General features: G+C 42.3%; 1 protein-coding gene across 1 annotated transcript in view; it reads left to right on the plus strand.

Moving 5' to 3' along the window:
- Nucleotides 1-19,389, plus strand: part of CDH13 (cadherin 13) — a 978,634-nt gene that overhangs the window by 354,874 nt on the left and 604,371 nt on the right. The window contains exon 3 of the mRNA XM_065925094.1: nucleotides 5,849-6,057. Within this exon, the coding sequence (XP_065781166.1) occupies nucleotides 5,849-6,057 (209 nt within the window). The remainder of the gene's footprint in view (nucleotides 1-5,848; nucleotides 6,058-19,389) is intronic.

Raw genomic sequence — 19,389 nt, forward strand, 5'->3', positions numbered from 1 at the left:
CCAGAGGACATTTTGAGTGGAAACATGCTGAAAGCATAATTGAAACGCTGAGTGGTGCCATTCATCTAATTTGCATTTTTCCCCCAGGTGGGGAGTTTTCACTTCCCCTTTTCTTCTCCTGGGGTGTTCACAGATTATCACAAAGAATGATGTTGCACAATTGATTCCAATAAATCCCCATGTACAGTGTATTATAGGTATAATTTTTTTCCCCAGTAGCTATTTTAAATGCCATAGTGATAAACTGTGTAAGGAAGTTCTTTGTAGGTGCAGAATAGCACAGATACTCCTTTTTCCCCTCAGATAGAGGTTTTCAATATTTGTTCACAAGTTTAATTGTTTATTATGATTTTTCCTTTCAGTTATCCTCATGGTGTTATTCTGAGTTTAGGAGGTTGTCTATATAGAAACATCTATTTTTTACAAAACAGACATAAACTATTCCATTTCATCCTTAATATGTTCTTTGAACTCTGCACCCTGAAGCATGCACTGGCTTAGTCTCTGAGAATCACTGACATCTTGATTGTGTTGACAAGGTTCATAATGTAAGACAATGATGCAGGGCTGGTGCTATCAATTGTACCCTTTAATAGGAAATTTAAGGTGAGATTACAGTCAGTGGGGAAGTAGGGTCTGTTTCCTTCAGGAGGAAGAAGAAACAGAGAGTGTGATCACCTGTTTTTCTTTTGATTAAGTATTAAACTGTGATTGTTGGTTTGGTCTAGATTGTGCCTTCTCTGAGGTTTATGTCTTTCTCAAGACCTCGTTATTTATGTTATATATATTCTTATGTTATATATAATATATTATTTTATATAATATATTATATTATTATTGTTAGGTAGTGAGAATAGGAAACAGGAGTCCAGAATGGCAGCCTGCGAAAATAGAACAAAGGAAGGTCCATGGACTGGAGTGAGGACCTCAGGTAGAACAAATAGCACTCCTGGCTAGCCCAATTTACATAGGGCGGGCCCAGGTGGGGAACAAAACATAAAAGGAGGAGCCAAAGGCCGGGGCGGGTCTCCATCCCACGCGTGCACATGTCCTCTCTCTCTTTCTCTCTCTCTCTCTTCTCTTCACATCTTTGGGTCGGCATGCCCTCACGTCTCGAGGATATATTTTCCTGTTATTTTCTAAATAAAACTGAGCTGTAACACAGAGCTGTTACACTGATCTGTCCAAAATCCGAGAGCTATAACATGGTCTGTCTGAGAGCTGTGACACGCCAAGGGCTTTAAGGTCCGTCGCTTCAAATTTTTGTTGAGACGAGACAGAACCAAGGAGAATACACTCACCTGACATTATAATACATATAATATATTATATATACATTATATATTATATTATTATAAATATTATTTCAAATATTAGAAGCTTTCCTAGATTATATCAGATAATCATATTGGATTCATTTAGGATTTTCCATAAAATGTTACAGGAAAAGCATGAGCAAACTTTTCAGCCAACCCAATATAATTATATCAGAGCCTTGCTAGATTGCAAACCTGAGTTTGGTGGACCTAAGCATGAATTTGTTTAAATGAGAGGAATTTAGCCCAAGCCAGCATTTCTGGAGCATGGAACACACATCTTTAGTACATACAAGCACTACTATATGTTTTTACTTGCCTCCTTAAATTTAATATTTTTAGAAAAATACGTTTGGTACATTGATCATGTACTATAAAGATCATCTTTAAGTAATTGTATAAATAAAAATGTGAGTCAATTAAAAGAAAAATATTAAGGGAATAACAGATCAGGTATGAAAGCATGGCTAGATCGTGAATCTGGAAGCTGAGTGATTGAAGGAAGGAACACATTCGCTTAGGCAGACGACCTAGACTAACTGGCTTTGACCTCATTCATACTCTCTTAAGTCTCAGTTTCCAGAGGGAAAAACTAGTATTCACCCCAGTTAGATAATGTGAGGATTCATTGCAATCACGAATGTAAAATTTTCAGCAGAGTGTCGTTCTTTACGAAAAAAGAATACGTTAGACAACTTTGTGGAGTCTGCTGTGAGCAGACACTGTAATTTCACTCCTTTGAAGTTATCTGCCCTTCATGATCTCTCAAGTGAGATAGGTAGAGCTTTGCCAAGAAAAGTGGGAGGCTCCAAAGATTGGCAAGGTTGGATCAGAATCATCTGCCTCATTGCTTTAGCCTCAGCAGAAATATCTGTAGTGACCATCTCCATGGTAACTGCATGGGCCAGAGCACCGGTACCTGACTGGACAGAGGCAGAAGGACCCAGGAGGCAATCAGAAAACCAGCTAGAAGAAGGAAGCTGTGTAGAAAAGGAAAGGGAACTCCATCAATGGTCAGAATTACAAGAAAATTGATGATAGCAATTCTTATTCATGGAGCATTGTAATAGAGCACTGCCACCGGCCACAGCCCCTAGCACTCTCACGGCCGTTGCTGCCTGCGATAACCCCCAACCCCTTACCAGGAAACGGTTACCACAGACGGTTAAACAGTCACTCAGCCATTGGTTGGTGCAGCAATGGGCCCCTCCCCCCAGCGAGCAACTGTCACTGAATGACCGTTAGTAGTCCTGCTCAGCCATTGGTCGGCACCACAGTGGGCTCCTCCTCCTGAGTAACTGTGCACAAGCGACCATTAGTAGGGCATTCAGCCAACAATTCTCAGAGTGGTGATCCTCAGATGGAGAGCGAGGTAAGAGGCAGACCTGGCCTGGCGCAGTGGGTGAGTTGGGGACCCAGGGAACAAGCTGGGGACTGTGTCCTCCTGTGGGGCTCCAGAGTCCTCACCAAGGTCGCCCACTGGCCAGGTCCAGGCCTTGAGGTGGTGGTGACACTCTCCCCCATCCCCGCCTCAGTGACCTAATGGCGATGGCCATTTCCAGGACTGGCCCCCACTGGGCAGCCTGAGGAGCCTGAGGCCAGTTGGCTCCTGGGCACCTAGCTCCCTCAGCAATGGTGGCTCGGCAGGTCTGGGGACCTGGCCCTGAGGGAACCGCCAGTTGAGATCTGCCTCTTCAGCCAGGCCTGGGTGCTGGCAGGAAGACCCAGACTGGGTGCTGGGCAAACACTCTGGAGCAGGGTAACCAGTGCCTGCAGGGACCCCCTCCTCTCAGCCAGGCCTGGACCTCTGAGGGTGAAAGTTGTGCTGAGGAACCTGGCCCTCAGGTCAGAGAATAGAGAATAGAGAATAGAATTATCAGAACAGAGAATAGCATTTGTTTGGTGGGAGTTTAGAGGAATGTTGTCACCTGACCCTGACCTGATGGTTCAAGAACAAAGGATCTGACACCAAGAAGTTTGCAACAACTACCCACGCCCGTTCCTCACCTTTCCTATAAAAGGGCTTTGCAGAGAGCTTTTGGGCAGTTTGGGGTTTTTAAGGCATGACCCACCTGTCTCCTTGCAGGGCCCTGCAGGAAACCTTTCTCTGTTCCACACTGATATTTTGGTACTGTTCGGCCTCACAATACCAAGGCCAATACCAAGGTATGGTATTGTCAGGCACACAAAATTGCATTTCAGTAAGAGCACCAGGGTCTGTCTGAAGTGCTTTAAGTGTTATTATCTTATTTAATGCTTATCATAAGAATTGTAGTACCTATGAGGAGAGGTACTGTTATTTGTTCTGTTACTGAGTCCAAGCTCACTCTACTCAGCACATGACAGGCCAGTAAGTCTACAGACAGGGTGTTCAGGCAAAGAATATGACTTTATTTAGAAAACCTGCATACAGAAGATGACAGACTAATATCTCAAAATAAAACCATCTTGTCTGGGTCTGGATGCCAGGTTCTTCTATAGAATGGGGGGTTGGGGGGCTGAGAAAGCAAACTAAAAAGGCATATATCTTGCATATATCTCCTGGAATGGCAAGCCTGGGGAAGAGATGTGCTAATTTCTTCCTTCCTATAGCCATCCACAGATAGACAAGATCCTGTACAAAAGCATTTTGGTTTAACATTCAGGCAGAGGGTCAGGGTTCCCCATGGCAGGCCATTATGTATGGACAGTATCCTTTTAGTGAATGAAAGCAACAAGAAGCAAAGGTTAAAGTAAAAGAAATGGAGCCATAATTGGCTTTTCCCTGTAACAATTCCACTTTATAGATGAAGACATTGAGGTTCAAGGCACCAGTCATTTGCCCACGATCTCAGGGCTGCTACAAATGAGCCAGGATTGGAAAGGGGCTTAGATACCTACTCTTAAAACTTCCCCTTCACAGGGCATGGTGGGAATAACAGTTCCTGGCATGCTAGGTCCCCAACCCTGTCTCCCTGCCAGGAATCGCTGGGAAATGTGGAAACCTGGCATCTTGACAAGCAAGCCATTGTCCAAGGTCCTAGTGCTTGACCCTAGCTGCATTAGATTCATTGGGAAATCTTAAAGAGATGCCAGTGCCTGGACCCCAGTCCTGCTCTGTCAAAACCTCAGTTGGGAGTTGGGGCAGGTATTGCTTTTTTTCCTTTTTTTTAATTCTCTAGACTATCCTTATAGCCTTGAAAAATGCACCCAGTGTAAAGCACTCATTCCTGGACTGGTAAACGGTGTCTAAAATATACAAGACCCAGTCATGCAACCCTAGTTACTTGATACCACAAGTTGGGAAGAGAGCGGGGATATATTGAGGGCCTACTATGTGTCTGGTCCTAAATGCAGGTCTGTCTCTCAGGATGTCCTCACCTGGAACCTCTGATGACCTGGAGGGGTTGGTGAAAGGTCTGAGGGGGTCAGGATGGGGCATCAGCTCTTTTCCCTCTCGTTAACCCTTTTCTGGGAAATGAATATGCTGACAGCTTGAACTGTAGATGCAGACTGATCAGCCTGAGAACAGGTGTCTGCCTTTTCTGGATGTGTGGTCTTGAGCATGTTAGTCAGTCTCTCCAAGGCTCAGTCTTTCTTCCCACAGTATAGAAATGATGTGTGTAGATTGTGCATTCTCAGCGGGGCTCTATGTCACCAAAGGGGTGACACGGGTTCTTGGGAGACAGACAAACAATTGTACTTTGCGTGTGTAGAGTACAGATATACGTGCAGTAAATAAACAGATATACAATAGATCTATGACACTGACAATGCATGAGAGTGGTGACAATTAGGCAACAATATCCAAAAACACTTCTGGGTCAGGGGAGATAATAAAATAAACCTGGGAGATGCTGCTGTAACTTAGAGTGGTTGTGAGACTAAAATGAGAGACTGAATGTAAAGTCCTTATGACAGAGCCTGGCACTCAGATGTCACTCAATAAATGCTAAGTCATAACTGTTCTTTGTCAAAACTTCATTCAACACTCACATACAGATCCCAATCATACTTAGCAGCTATGCAAAGCTTTATAGGGATTCTGAGGGAAGAAAATGTACCGCCTCTGACTTCATCAAAGAGCTAAGTGAAGGTTGAGCACGGGAGGCTAAGTGCTGTCATGAATGGTTGTACATAGAGCCTGGGGAACTAAGCGGAGGCCGTGGCTGAGTCCTTCATTTCCTACCTGTCTCCACTGCTGGGCTCAACCTAGATGAGAGGTGACAAGGGGCCTTCCGTCTCAGTTCCTAGCCTTGTCTGCAATATCTTCTGCTCCCAGTATGGAAGCAGGGAAGAGGCTGTCTTTGTGCATTAAAAGGCTTAGCACCTGCCTGGGACAGGGGAGGTGATTAAGGAAGTCTTCACTGAGTGGAGTCCTTCACATAGTCAAAGCCACGAGGCCACGAGAGGGTGCTGTGGGTGAGGGGCAGCACTCGTGGATCTGGGGTGCAGAGTGGTAAGTCATACTTAATGGTCAAAGACAGCTGTAGCGTTACACTTCCCAGCCAACTCACACTCCTGTTTCTGTTCATTTGTTTTGCTTTTGCCAGTGACCTTCAGTGACTGCAGGGGGAATGACAAGCTGCACTATGAGGTCTCAAGCCCTTACTTCAAGGTGCACAGCGATGGCCGCTTAGTCGCCCTGAGGAACATAACTGCGGTGGGCAAGACTCTGTTCATCCACGCCCGGACTCCCCATGCAGAAGACATGGCAGAACTCGTAATTGTTGGAGGGAAAGACATCCAGGGCTCCTTGCAGGTAATGTAACCACTTAGGATAAGTTGGTCCAAGGAAGAACACAGATTTGTGTGTCTTATGTGGAAAATGGGTCTTTGGCTTATTATTGGTCAAGAGTCTTTTTGTTGTTTGCAAATGATAGAAACCGAAGTCAAAAAAAACAAAACAGCATGGCTAGGGGAACTGATTGGGTCATGTGACAGAGACCTCAGGGACAGCTTTGCCTGCTTGCATGGCTGTGCATCCATGCCCAAATGATGACTTTAGCTTTGGTCTTTCTCCATCTGTGGTTCCACTTTGCTTCCACTGACTTCGCTTGTAGATAGTCACAGCCCTTCCTGCTTTCTGGTGTGATCTCAGCAGCCTCACATCATCTTCCCAGTCTGAAGTCATCTCAAAGAGCATCTCTTCCTATACAGCCACCCCAAGCTTGAAATCAAGTCTCACTGGCTCTCCTCAGAACATGCTCCCCTCCCTGATTCAGTTTCTATGACAATTGGATCCTGACGCTCTAGTTGGCTAAGCCTGAGGCACATGCCTTGACCTGAAACCAGGATGAGTTCAGCCCCACCTAAAATATACGGACTGGGAGTGAAAGAGTTAGGTACTCAAACTAGGATGCTGTCATCTAAGAAAGGGAGATGGAGGTTGTGCAGGTGAGAAGCACAGTCGCACGCTAGAGTTGTATGTGAGGCACCCATGGCATGTGGTGCTGCTCCCTTCCCATGCACCGGTGTCCATTCCCTTCTACGTGCACCTGTATGAAGATCTCTGCCCCTGCGCACATGTGACTTTAGGAATGCCACAAACTGCTCTTCAGCCTTCCTGATTGTGTCATCCCGGGACATTTGGTAATATGAATTTGCTTACTTCTCCTTCACCAGGAGCTCAGAGACTCTGTGGCTTTCTCAATTACAGAAAGGGAAGACACACAGCAAGACCTTGGCAAAATAATTACAGTAATAATGGTGTGTCCCCAGCTTGGTGCGACTGGACTAGCCTTTTCTCCTACCTGCTGCTGGCCTGCTCTTCCCCACTTTATCAAAGCCTGTGATTCCCACTGCTTTACTCCATCTGTCACACTCCCCATAACCCTGCTTCATCTGCTAATTTTGTTCAGTGGTGGAGTGAACACCAATCCCACCATTGGGGAGCAGAGACAGTACAAATGGCATCATGAGTACTGCTCTCCTGCCTATGCTGTCTGTGTGATCTTGAAAGTGTCACGTCGCTTCCTTATTGCAGATGAGCGGGGTTAAACAGTTTGCAATGGTAAATAAGTGGCATGTGTGCTGCCCTACTCCACCACCATGTACATTGCAGATATTGCTAATCACCCTGCTTGACCCAAGTATCTCTCCCAAGACAGTGCTTCTGAAAGCTGCTATCCATTGATCACTTAGAGATGTTTCTAGGGCTGGAGTATATTTGCTGTCCCTGGACTGGAAAAACTCCATAGTTCCTCTTTATATCTGTGAATCTGTGAGTTAAGTGTAGGTAGAAAGCTAAACATGAATCCACAGAGTGCCACTGATGTTCTCAAAAGAAAACAGGATCTTGGTGAACACATACCAGTGTGGAAACCCACTGGCACCACAAAAGAGAGTTTATCTCTCACTTAACCATGGTCATTTTCACAGCAGCTCACTAACTCGTGGTATAAATGACTTCCACATGCCTATCAACATACCTTGATATGGTATGTGCCGTACAAAATGCTTCTTGGGAACAAGTAAATGGTACAGAGATTCACAGAAGGGAGTTTTGCATGTGGGATAGAATGAAGTTAGATGAACATTGTTCATTGTGATTGACAGCTCATCTCTAAATCTAGAAAAGACAGTGTTATAGTATTTAGCTCCAAGCAGAGCAGATGGGATTTGACACATTTCCTAGGACAAAACTTTACCTTGCTGGGCTTGGAGTCCTGGGATTGTTACCAAGAGACTCAGCCATGAAGAGCTGATCACTTGAGTCCCAAAAAGAGCCCCTTCTAGAAACCCAGCTCCTTGGAGCCCTGGCCATCTCCTATTTGTCTCTGTCTGAACATACTGTCCACAAAGCTTGCTTGCTATTATTTGCTTCTTGTAAAGTATGGGGGAGGCTGTTGTGCCATTCAGTTTGCCCAACTCCAGCAGAACAGGTATTTATCTCCCACCTCCAGTAATTTTATGAGATTTGAAAATGGGCCTTGTGAGGTTGCCCAGATGTGTCCATAATAGAAAGGTCCAAAAAAAAAAAAAAAAAAGGAAAGAAAAACAAAAGAGGGAAGGCTAGGAAAGTAAAATAGCTAGCCAGAGAATCCCTCTAAGGAAAGCACACTCCTTAATAGATACCCAGTTAGTATTTTTGAAGCCCTACTGTGTGTGGTGCAGCAGGCCAGCTAGAGAAGGAAAGCAATGAGTACAAGAGTAAGCCCAGCTCCTGCCTGGGGAGAGAAAGTGACCATGTATGTTGATTAAGTACCAATATGGAGGCGATGGTGATGGCTGCTCTGTGCTTTTACAGAAGGGGGAGGAGGGCTGGTGAGGACAGCCAGCACTTACTTGGTGCTCACTGCTTGCTGGGTGCTGCCCTCAAGGGTCACAGATGCTGATCCGCCTAATGCCCCCACCACCTCTGAGGCCCATGCTACTGTCCTCATTTTACAGACTGGGGTAACTGAGGCACAAAGAGGAGATGAGTGAGAACTTGTACTGCTTAGCGGGACTCTCATGAGTGTGTGCGTCTCAGGGTCTGCTCTAATGTGCTATTTCTAACACTCCCAACCTCCCTGTGAGGCTGCTAATGGCACCCCCTCCCCACAGATGTGAGAACTTGGCCAATATGCCCTTGATTGCAGTTGGCAGAAACAAGATTGAAACTCTGGCCTCTCCACTCATTCATTCCCTCTGCCACTCTGCTTGCCGGCAAACTGCGCCACCTGGGTGACTTCCCATGGGTCCAAGGATGAGGGCATGAGTTAGAGCAGTATAGTGGCAATGGGGGGAAGACAACCAATGGAAGGTGTGGTTTGAAGGAAAACAGAGCCAAGACCCAGCATCCCAATGAATCCAGTTGTCTAGCTTAGGAGGACGGAGATGGACTGCACCAGTCAGGGGAGGAGTGGTTGGGAAAGGTGAATAGTCCAGCTTGGATGTGTTGAGTTGGCAGCTCCTGGGTACATTTGGATAGGGACAGAGTTGGATCTCCAGGTAACACCTTGGGGGAAAATAGCATAGTAGTAGGACTTTGACTTTAGTGTCAGACTTAAGTGAGTTCAAATTTCTGCTCTACCACTTAATGTTCACATGACTCTGGGCAAGCCACTCACTTCCCTGAACCTCCACATTCTCATCTGTGAAGCAGGGATAAAAAAGAATAGTCTCAATCGCAGGAGCACTCCACTGGGGACAGCACCAGATAGCAGGTGACATGTCCCATCAGTGGCATTATTTTAGAACCTCTTGAGAAAGGATGAGGAATTGTGGGCAAAACATCCTTGCTGAGGCCATGACACAGAAACCAGAGATTAGGGGCAGAAGGAGAAAGTGAGGCCAAAGAGAGAAACAAGGGCACTGGGGCACCCAGCCCAACCAAGACAGGAGAGGCTTCACAGTGGCTGGCTTCACATCATTGCATCAGGGAAGGACGGATTCTCTAAGACAAATGCAACCCCACTGAAGCCCCGTTCAGCTTCAGTAACTGAGCCCAACAATTCCTTAATAAAAGAATGTAAGAATGTGCTTTTCTCATCCTACCTGCTTCCTGTGATCCTGTTTCACAGGAAAGCCTATAGCCCAAATCTGTGAAGTCTGATTGTTAATTATGGTTTAGTTATAGATGCTCAAGCTATTGCTGCATTGTTAACAGATTTCCCAGAAGCTGGTGCCTGCCTGACCTGTGTAAGATCATCTTAGATCTGTGTGGGTGGTGGAGCAGTTTCATTTTGACAGCTACAGGGGACAGTTAAGGTGGGGGCCAAGATAACCATATGTGCACAAAGGTGTTTCCTAGCCCATGGAATGTGACCATGAACTTGATTCACAAGAGTACGTCTGGATGGAACTGTAGCTTGTCCACACCAAATCTGTTGTTGCTTGCTGCCTAGCAGTGGAGAACATGAAGACAACAGAGTGTTTGCTTCCATTTACTTATTAATTAGTTCATTATTTTTACCTTGAACATAGAGCTCCAAGGGTTTACATGGAAAAACTGTGTGTTTCATTCCTTTTGCATCTTGGATGGAGTTGTCTTCATGGGCTGTGTAAATGGGACTCATCAACCTCATTTACACGTTTCAAGCCTGGGAGGAAAATGCCACTTATTTATTTATATATTTCTAATTTAAGAATTTGTAGCTTCCACAACTGTAGATTATGGCACTGAATTCTGACATCAATTAAAAACTCAATAAAGTCAGGCTGGGGAACTTCACAGAGCTTGTAGGAATTTATTTTGAATTAAGTTTGGGAGCTCAAGAGACTGTACCTACCAACTTCATCTTAAAAAGTGGGTTTCATGCTCTAAGCATCTGTAGAATTTAGATTCCTGTGACCCAGACAGCTGGATCTCATGAGCAAAACAGGGAACATGCTTGTAACAGATGGTAGAGTTGTGGGGGCCACAGACTACAGGCTTGAATCAGGCTTCCCTGCCCCCAGCCTGGGGTATCAATGCAAATCTAATTAGATTATTCTTCGGCTTAATGGTCTCTTACTTCCCATCAGGGTATCTGGCCTATGTGATGAATTCTGAAGTCTTTATATATGTGTGAAAAATGTCCTTTACAGTCTAGCCTTATCTCTACAGCCTTCCTGCAGGTCAGATTCCTTTTCATTTTTAAGTGGCTTGACCTGATGAAATGTTACTTCCTCTAAGAGTACTCCCTGGTACCAAAGGAAGGTCTTCTCTGCTAGTCTCATTTCTAGCACCTGTTCTCTTCCTTCCTGGCCTTCTTCTCCATTGCTAACTAAACGTTTGCTTCCTTGTTTAAGTATTTCAAGTCTGGCCCTCTGAGAAGACTGCAAGCTCACTGAAGGCAGGAGTATAGTCTGTTTCCTTTCTACCTCCCTGCCCAACCCCCGCTTCCTTCTTTCCTTGTTTCCTTCCTGGAGTGTCCACTGATCTATCCTCAGCATCCCGCACAGTGTGGGCAATAGTTGGTATTCAGTAAATATCTTCTGAATAAACACATGAGTAGATTGAGTCCCTCCCTTCATACCATTCCCTGTGTTGAAATCTGCCCTCACTTCCCAATACCAAACCACGGGTGGCTTCTTGAGCTGGCCGAGCTCTTCCTCCACTCCTCTGTCTTTATTATGGCCTGCTAGCCATGGCCCCAGCTGCTACATGGCCAGAGTCAGTCAGCAGGACTAACTCTTTTGAAACTTCTGAACCTGCCAAGATTTCCCTTCTTCAGGGACACCTCTCTGTCCCCCCGGCTAGTAAAGTGACTTTTCCTCCATGCTCTTCAGAGAACCCTGCCTGCCTCTCTCCCATCATAGCATTAAACTCTAACTGTCTCACTTATCTGTATTTGTTTTCACATCTCTCCCGAGCTCCTGAATTCAGGGCCCTGGCTTCCATGCAGGGAGGCTGGGAACACTGCCCTGGAGCTGGAAGCCTTGTCATGGTTCCCAGTTCCAGGCTTGCATCTCTGCTTCAGGTCCCTCAGCTGTAGAATGGGCTTATGATAGTATCAACTTCATAGAACCATTGTGAGGATTAAATGAATAAGTATATGCAAAGTATTTAGAGCAGTGCCAGGCACAAAGTAAGTGCCATGAAAAAACCTGTTATTCCTCCTCGTCATATCATTAGAGTCAGACTGTAATGCATGCACAATGAATGAGCCAAGCAAAATCAGAAAACCCATTCCTTCCCCTGTTCCAAAATGACCAAATGCTATCACTTCTACAACCTAGAGAATTCAAGATGATAAATGAACTTAAATATTCATCACTCCCACTCCTCAGCTGCCCACTTTATGTGAAACACTGACTAAACTTTCAAGAGACGATTCTTTATTCCTGTGGGTTTACTTAACAAACATCAAAAAGCTTGGCAGTATGTTGAAGTTAATTAAACAATTTAGACTTCTTAACTGGAAGTCAATGCTTGGTATCTTCAGTAAAGGAAAACTGGTCTCTTAAGTTGCTTAAATTAAATGAAAATAAAAATTATTTCCCCCTTTTTGTGGTCATTTAAAAAATCCCTGAAAAAATAAACAGAAAGCTATGACAGAAATTGAAAAGGCAAAATTCAAGGCTTATTTACCATGTTTAATCATTACCACTATAAACATACAATTTAAAAGACACAAGTTTGGCTCCTAATCCAGTTCCAAGAATTATGATGGAAATAGTTCCAAAAAAAATGTAAAATTAAAGGAGCAATTAGAGGAAGGAACAACTTGTGAGAAAGAGTTGTTTTTATTTTTAGTATTTAAAATGACAAATTATGTCATCAACTGATCATAAGCCAGTGTTAATATTGCTGTTAATTATGTATCTTGACCCTCTGGGGGATTACACCTTTTAAACCCACTGCTTTGCAGAATCTTAGGGTTCCATTTGAAAAGTACCTCTTAGAATGGTAAGTCCAGAGGCTCAGAAGCAGTGGCTGAGTGCCTATCTGTTCTGCCTATGCATGTGCTCTGTGACACTTAGCTGAATTGTTGTGGATGATGTTAACGGGGACCTGGAATGACTTCAAATTGGGATTTAATCACACTCATATTACTTACCAGACATATGGCACTGAAAAGTCACCTAGCTCCTTTGGGTTTTGGTTTTCTCATCCATACAGTGATACCCTGGCCTTGTAGATGCTCAATGGGGTACGTGAAAGTATAGAAATATATATTGTACCTAACCCAGTGCTAGCAGAGGATTCTCAATCACAAATTGTTTACTCTTAACTGAAGAACCCAGTAAGTTGCTATCATTGATTCATATTTTTTTTTCCATTTTCCTAATCTCACACTTTCTAAACAAATATATTTTGTACTTTTGTTACTGAGATAAACTCTAGTTTTTATTGTCCCTGGGCTAACCATTTGAATCTTCTCTATTTTGGCTTTGATACCATGTAACCTCTAAAGTACCTGTCACAAGGCATCCATGTAACTTGACTTCATTAGTTTAAAGCATCTCTGAGAATAGGAGTGATTAACTTATAGTAAAAGTAATAGTCTTGTCTCCAGATGTTATCACACTGACATATTATCACACTAACTGGGAAGGACTTGGAGTCTGTTGATTTGGACAATGGTATCGATCTTGCTCCCATGAAGTATGTTTAACAAACACCATGGTGAAGAACCAATCTGTGCATTTACTGTGGCCATAAAGAAATGAGGAGTTAGAGCTGTAGATACTTAATATACTCTGATTTAACAAGTGTGATAACTTCAAAAACCTGCAAAGTACCACTGTTCAAGGCAAACACGTCCCTAGCTACTATTAAGGAAAATTAGTATCCATTTAACTGTCACCCAAATTGGGGAAAATATATAGCTCGAAAATTATGGTACAGATCCAAGAATTGGGCCTAGAATAGGGTATTAGGCTGTTACATTTTGACACACGACTAAATTGTTATGTTTATGATTCTTAGCTCCAGGATACTATTCAAATATAGATAAAAGACATCCTTCGATTCATTAATTTAAGTAGATAACAGATTGCTTTGTGGATCAGAATCTAAGAAAACTATATTCTGAAGATTAATTTTAATTGAAATGCTTGGGGAAAAGTAACTGATCCCATAGAAAGTCTAGATAACGAAAAGTAGCTTCATTGGCTTGTGAGGACTCAAGATTTTATGTTGCAAAGCAGTGTGGTCCAACAGAGCACGCACATACACACACCAAATATGTATATTAGGGTAAATGTCATCAATGTAGATATAGATGGTCTCTATATAGATATATCTCTATGTATCTGTATCTGTATACAGATACTCTCCATTGCTACAGTATATCTTTATTTCTCTTTCTCTACATGTATATATATACACACATGTACGTATACCTCTATCTCTCTACATATACATACATATATATGTATACATATAGACAGAGATAGATACTCTCCATACCTATATAGATATACCTTTGAAGTGTGTGTACATATGTATTATATATATATAAATTTATTGTAACCTATATAAAACCCATTACATATTATAATTTATCTAAGGTATTTCAATAAGTAATGGCTTGAATATTATTAATAATTTTTTACATTCTTTTTACACTGAATCTTTGAAATGCAATATGTATTTTACAATTGTAGCACATCTCGATGTAGATTAGCTGGGTTTTAAGTGCTATCAGTGAGACAGGGCTGCCATGGAATTCTGCTGAAATATTTATATATTTTGAAGGAGAAATGGAAGGGGACACTCCCTGGGGGCCTACCACATGTCAGGACGTTGTCTTAGATGTTCTCACAAGTGCCTCTTCTTCTGATCTTCATAGCCAGCCTGTGCCATTGATGATCTGGTTCCTTCTTTGCAGTTACAGAAGTAGCCCAGGCTCAGAGATGCTGACTAATTTAGCCAATGTCCTATCTGCCAGCAACTGGCAGAACTGGGAGTTGGGTCTGGGCCTTCTGATTCTACATAGCTAACTTAGTAATGCTGACATTTGCAACAGAACTAGTGCTTTTCTCTTCTCCTGTAAAGACTGTGAAATGACACAGGAAAATTAAAGCATGGCTAAAAAACAAAAAATGAATACACAACTGAGCAAAAACTCCTCTAATCCCCCATCCTCTGAACATCCCTCACATTCCCACCAGTCCCCATGCCTTGAGGGGGCCCTTCAAGCATATGGACCTCTCTCCTCCCCGAGACCCCTTCTGGGGGGTCCCATGCCACCTCCACTTTTCTTCCCTCCCTCCTTCTGTCCCATGTCCTACCTGATCATGCAGGGGTTCCTCCTATCCTCTTATGTGTCCAAGGATCCCACCAGCACCTAGTAGGTGCCCTAGTTGTAGAAATATGCTAACCCCATGCCTTCCTACTCTGCCTTCTTGACTCTGCCAACCACCTCCCTGCTCCCAGCACAAGGTTTCTAAGTATAAATGTCTCTTAGACCCTGAGTTCCTTTGTTTCAAACTTATCTCATTGATTTTTATGGCCCTAGAGTCCAGGGAGAATGTCTTAGATTTATACTTTTAAAATTATAATTTAAAACTCTATTTCCACATATGTTATATAGATTTGATACTCACAGCAAAGGCTTGAAGCAATGGTGTTATTCTTGTTTTGTGAGTCAGGAAACAAAGTCAAGATGTCATCCTCAGGTGGTAGAGCAATTCAGGAGGCACCTCAGCTTCAAATTCACAGTGATTCCCTAGGTCCAGTGTTCTACCCACAGTTAGCGTTCCAATAGCTGCTTGGGGATTTGCAAGTAAAGGGAATGTAGAATCATTGGAAAGAAATTTTCTAGTCTCTCAGATATTAGCCTCCTATCTTTTATTATTACCATAAATGAACTACAAGTGAATTCTAAGTGTAAATATTGGGGTGTTAATCTCTTGTTTAAACTCCCCTCTTGTCTGGCACATGGAGATACCTAATCACCATGGTCTTTGCCAATTGGCATGGCTGCTCTTATTGGAGATGAATTGCTGTTGGCAAATTTCAAACTGATTAGAAATTTTAAAAGTCATGTAAAACTAACTGAATATCCCAAGGAAATTTTTGGTAGTTGGAGCCCTGTGTTGTCATGACACTTTTAAAAAACTTTCCTTATGAATAAAACTTTTGGAAATATAACTGCATGAAAATAGCACAAGATTTTCAAATGTAAATGTCTCATAAGCTCCTCTGTAGAAGTCTGGTTCTCAATTCTGATTGAAACAAACAAATTTTCAATGATAGGAGGACACAGGTTGATATAGATCATGGATTGTCTCCATTTAGTTCTTTGGTCTGAATACTTAAAAAATTCAGTAGCAAAGGAACATTGAAGGATGTATTACTTATTCAGTCTCCCTTAGCCAAGCACATGGGTTAATTAAATTACATGATCTTCATCCAAACTTTTAAGGGAGAATCCTGAGCACCTGGAAAAAACAAACAAAGAAGAACATTATGGCTCTAGCCAACCATATCCTCTCTTCGCCCATGCTGGTTTCTGTGGGCTGGGATTGATCTGTGGTAGATGCCAGGGTGGCAACTCCTCTGGGCCACACTTTGATGCTGTTTGATCCTCAACTCAATTGCTTGTTCAGACAAAGCCAAGTCTAGTCTCAAGCTATCACACAGACAAACAGGAAGCACTTTGAACCTGTGGCCAGGGCCCAACCTCCTCAGGGCTTATTTTGATTTGTTTCTATTACTGTTAACAGAAGTAGAAATCCTCTAGTTCATGCCCCCTAGGGGTGCAACATAAAAATAAAAACAGTGATAATAATACAGAACAACAACAGGAGTGCCTACATTCTAGTAGGGTCTACAACAATGGCAGATATGTTTATTTGCTGGATTACTTCTTTCTAATAAGGCAAGAAATAGCAACAATCAAAAAGCAAATACTGTGTGCATGTGGTCGTCAAAGTAATTTTTTTACAGGAAATAGATTTTGGTAACACTTGCTTTTCTTTCTCTATCATACAGAGAAAGATAAAATATCAAAAGAGTACTGTAAATAATACCCCATATACAGTTTCAGAATTTGACTTATCAATAGACTTACACATGGGCAGAGAAATTTCAAATGCTAACAGAGATGGCCTCTTAACACTCTTACAATTGCCAATCTCCAAATACTGGTGAACATAGGCAGTTGGAGAGATCTTTTAAATGGAGAAAGAGCCTCCCTAGGGGTTAGAGAAATGCAAGTATTAGAGGGCTACTCAAGGCCAGTGGGGTTCAAAAACATGAGACTGTCTTTGAAGCAACAGTTCAAAAATCTCCTGGGTTAGAAGCAGCCTTCAGTGACCTGAGCACATTGCTCTAACTCCATTGACCCCAGTGCTTTCCCTCCACCTTCTCCCAGTTCAGAAGGGGAGGTTATAGTCTTCCTCACTGTTCCTTATCTCTTCCACCCGTAAGAGAAAACTGAACCTGCGGTTCAAGAGGGGGCTTCCCCTTCCCTTGTTGTCTACATGGTTTCTCCTGCCTCCCAGTCATTTATGGAAATAAGATGGTTCCTTCAATTTCCTATCTTTGTGTGACAAATCCTTTTGACAAAAGCTGTGCATTGTCAACCAACCCCTTCATCATATCAAGCAAATTGGACTTCTGTTGACAACAACTTTTTACAGCTCCTTTCCTTTGAAGTTAAAAAGCTATAAACAATGGTAGTTTTCCAAGAGACCCAAAGAACAGTTTGAATAACTATAACTAGGCTTTCCCAGAGACCGCCCCTATCCATCATCACTCTCATTCCAATTGCGCCTGTATGCTACTGTTTTTCTTTCTTTTTTTTGTTTTAACCTCTGCCATGAGATTTAAGACAGCAAATCAGGATGCATTATCTTTTTCCTTTCACTGTTCATTCTCACAAACCCCAGTTAATGCAGATAATTGAGGCTTGACTGCTTTTTTATTTGTCTCTTATTCAATTTGGACCTTGTTAGAAAAGCCTACCCCTTAACAGCATGACCATCAGTCTTATTTGCCTGGTTTTGTTGTGATTTCCTTTTTCATTCAGGTCTTTGGATCATAATTTTTTCTACATAGAAAAAAAAAGAAAAAAAAAACACCCAGAAACTGAATTGAAGAAAAATAAATGCAAAAAACCCTGGAAAGTCCCCTTATATATATATATATATATATATATATATATATATATATATATTTCAAATTCTATGTAAATCTTACAATTTTAAAAACGTTAGTTTACTAGGTAAAGTAAAATTATATGCTTCCATTAGGGTAGGGACTGTGACTGAATTGTTCATTGCTATGAATCTAGCACATAATATAATACCAGGCACTGAATAAATACTTACTGAATAACTAAACAAATGCCAGAGATGGAGTGAATATTAATGTTAATAATGCTGATCATAGCCAACATTTATTTAGCTCAAATTCTGTGCCAGGCACCTCTCTAAGCATATTTCTTATGTTAAGTCATTTAATCATTACAGCAACCTATGAAATAGGTACTATTATCTTCATTTTACAGATGAATAGAGTAAGACATGGAAAAGATATGTGACTTGCCCACGGTTATACAACTGGTATATTTCAGAGCCTTGCTTTGTACTCAGACTGTTCAAAAAGCATTTATCAAAATATTTTATCCTTTTTTGTCAAGATAGAGAAATATGAGCTGAATATTATCACTGGATATTAGTAGATTCAGATTGAATAGCTGCATCTAAAAGACCTGAAAAATAATCTGTGTCAGCCTAAAGAATGGCTTCTGCATGCAGTCAATGGCCTTCACTGATTGTGTTCATCCCAATGATGGAGATGCAGATATAAAGACATGGTTTTTAATTTGTAACTTTCACAGCTCTGGGGTCTTAACTGTATGATAGGCTCGAGATTCAAAAGGGACTCAAGTACCTACAACGATGTACGAAAATTAATTAGGCAATTAATTAGCCCCATCTATAGGTCAAAAAAATTCTGGATAACAGGATGGCATGATGTGAAAAGACATGGTTGATGAGACATTCATGATCATGGAACTGTAGCAACTTCCTCTCTACAGCTCCCTGCCTTTATTGCTACTCTGTGATTTTTCATACTTAATTTATTGCTCATAACTTGAGCACCACTCCAAGACTTCCATTTACCTTAAGCAGTAGGCCCAACCCCAATGCCAGCTCTTTTCTGCAGCTGGCCCTTCATTTCTTCCTGCTGTGACGTTTATGCCATGCAGCCTGAACTTTCGTGATTCCCTATTCCACCTCTACTTGCCATGAAGTGATGGGACCAGATGCCATGATCTTAGTTTTCTGAATGTTGAGTTTTAAGCCAACTTTTTCACTCTCCTCTTTCACTTTCATCAAGAGGTTTTTTAGTTCCTCTTCACTTTCTGCCATAAGGGTGGTGTCATCTACATATCTGAGGTTATTGATATTTCTCCCGGCAGTCTTGATTCCAGCTTGTGCTTCTTCCAACCCAGCGTTTCTCATGATGTACTCTGCATATAAGTTAAATAAGCAGGGTGACAATATACAGCCTTGGCATACTCCTTTTCCTATTTGGAACCAGTCTGTTGTTCCATGTCCGGTTCTAACTGTTTCTTCCTGACCTGCATATAGGTTTCTCAAGAGGCAGGTCAGGTGGTCTGGTATTCCCATCTCTTTCAGAATTTCCCACAGTTTATTGTGATTCACACAGTCAAAGACTTTGACATAGTTAATAAAACAGAAATAGATGTTTTTCTGGAACTCT

The sequence above is a fragment of the Muntiacus reevesi genome, chromosome 2 (genome assembly GCF_963930625.1).
Source record: "Muntiacus reevesi chromosome 2, mMunRee1.1, whole genome shotgun sequence".
Taxonomy (NCBI): domain Eukaryota; kingdom Metazoa; phylum Chordata; class Mammalia; order Artiodactyla; family Cervidae; genus Muntiacus; species Muntiacus reevesi.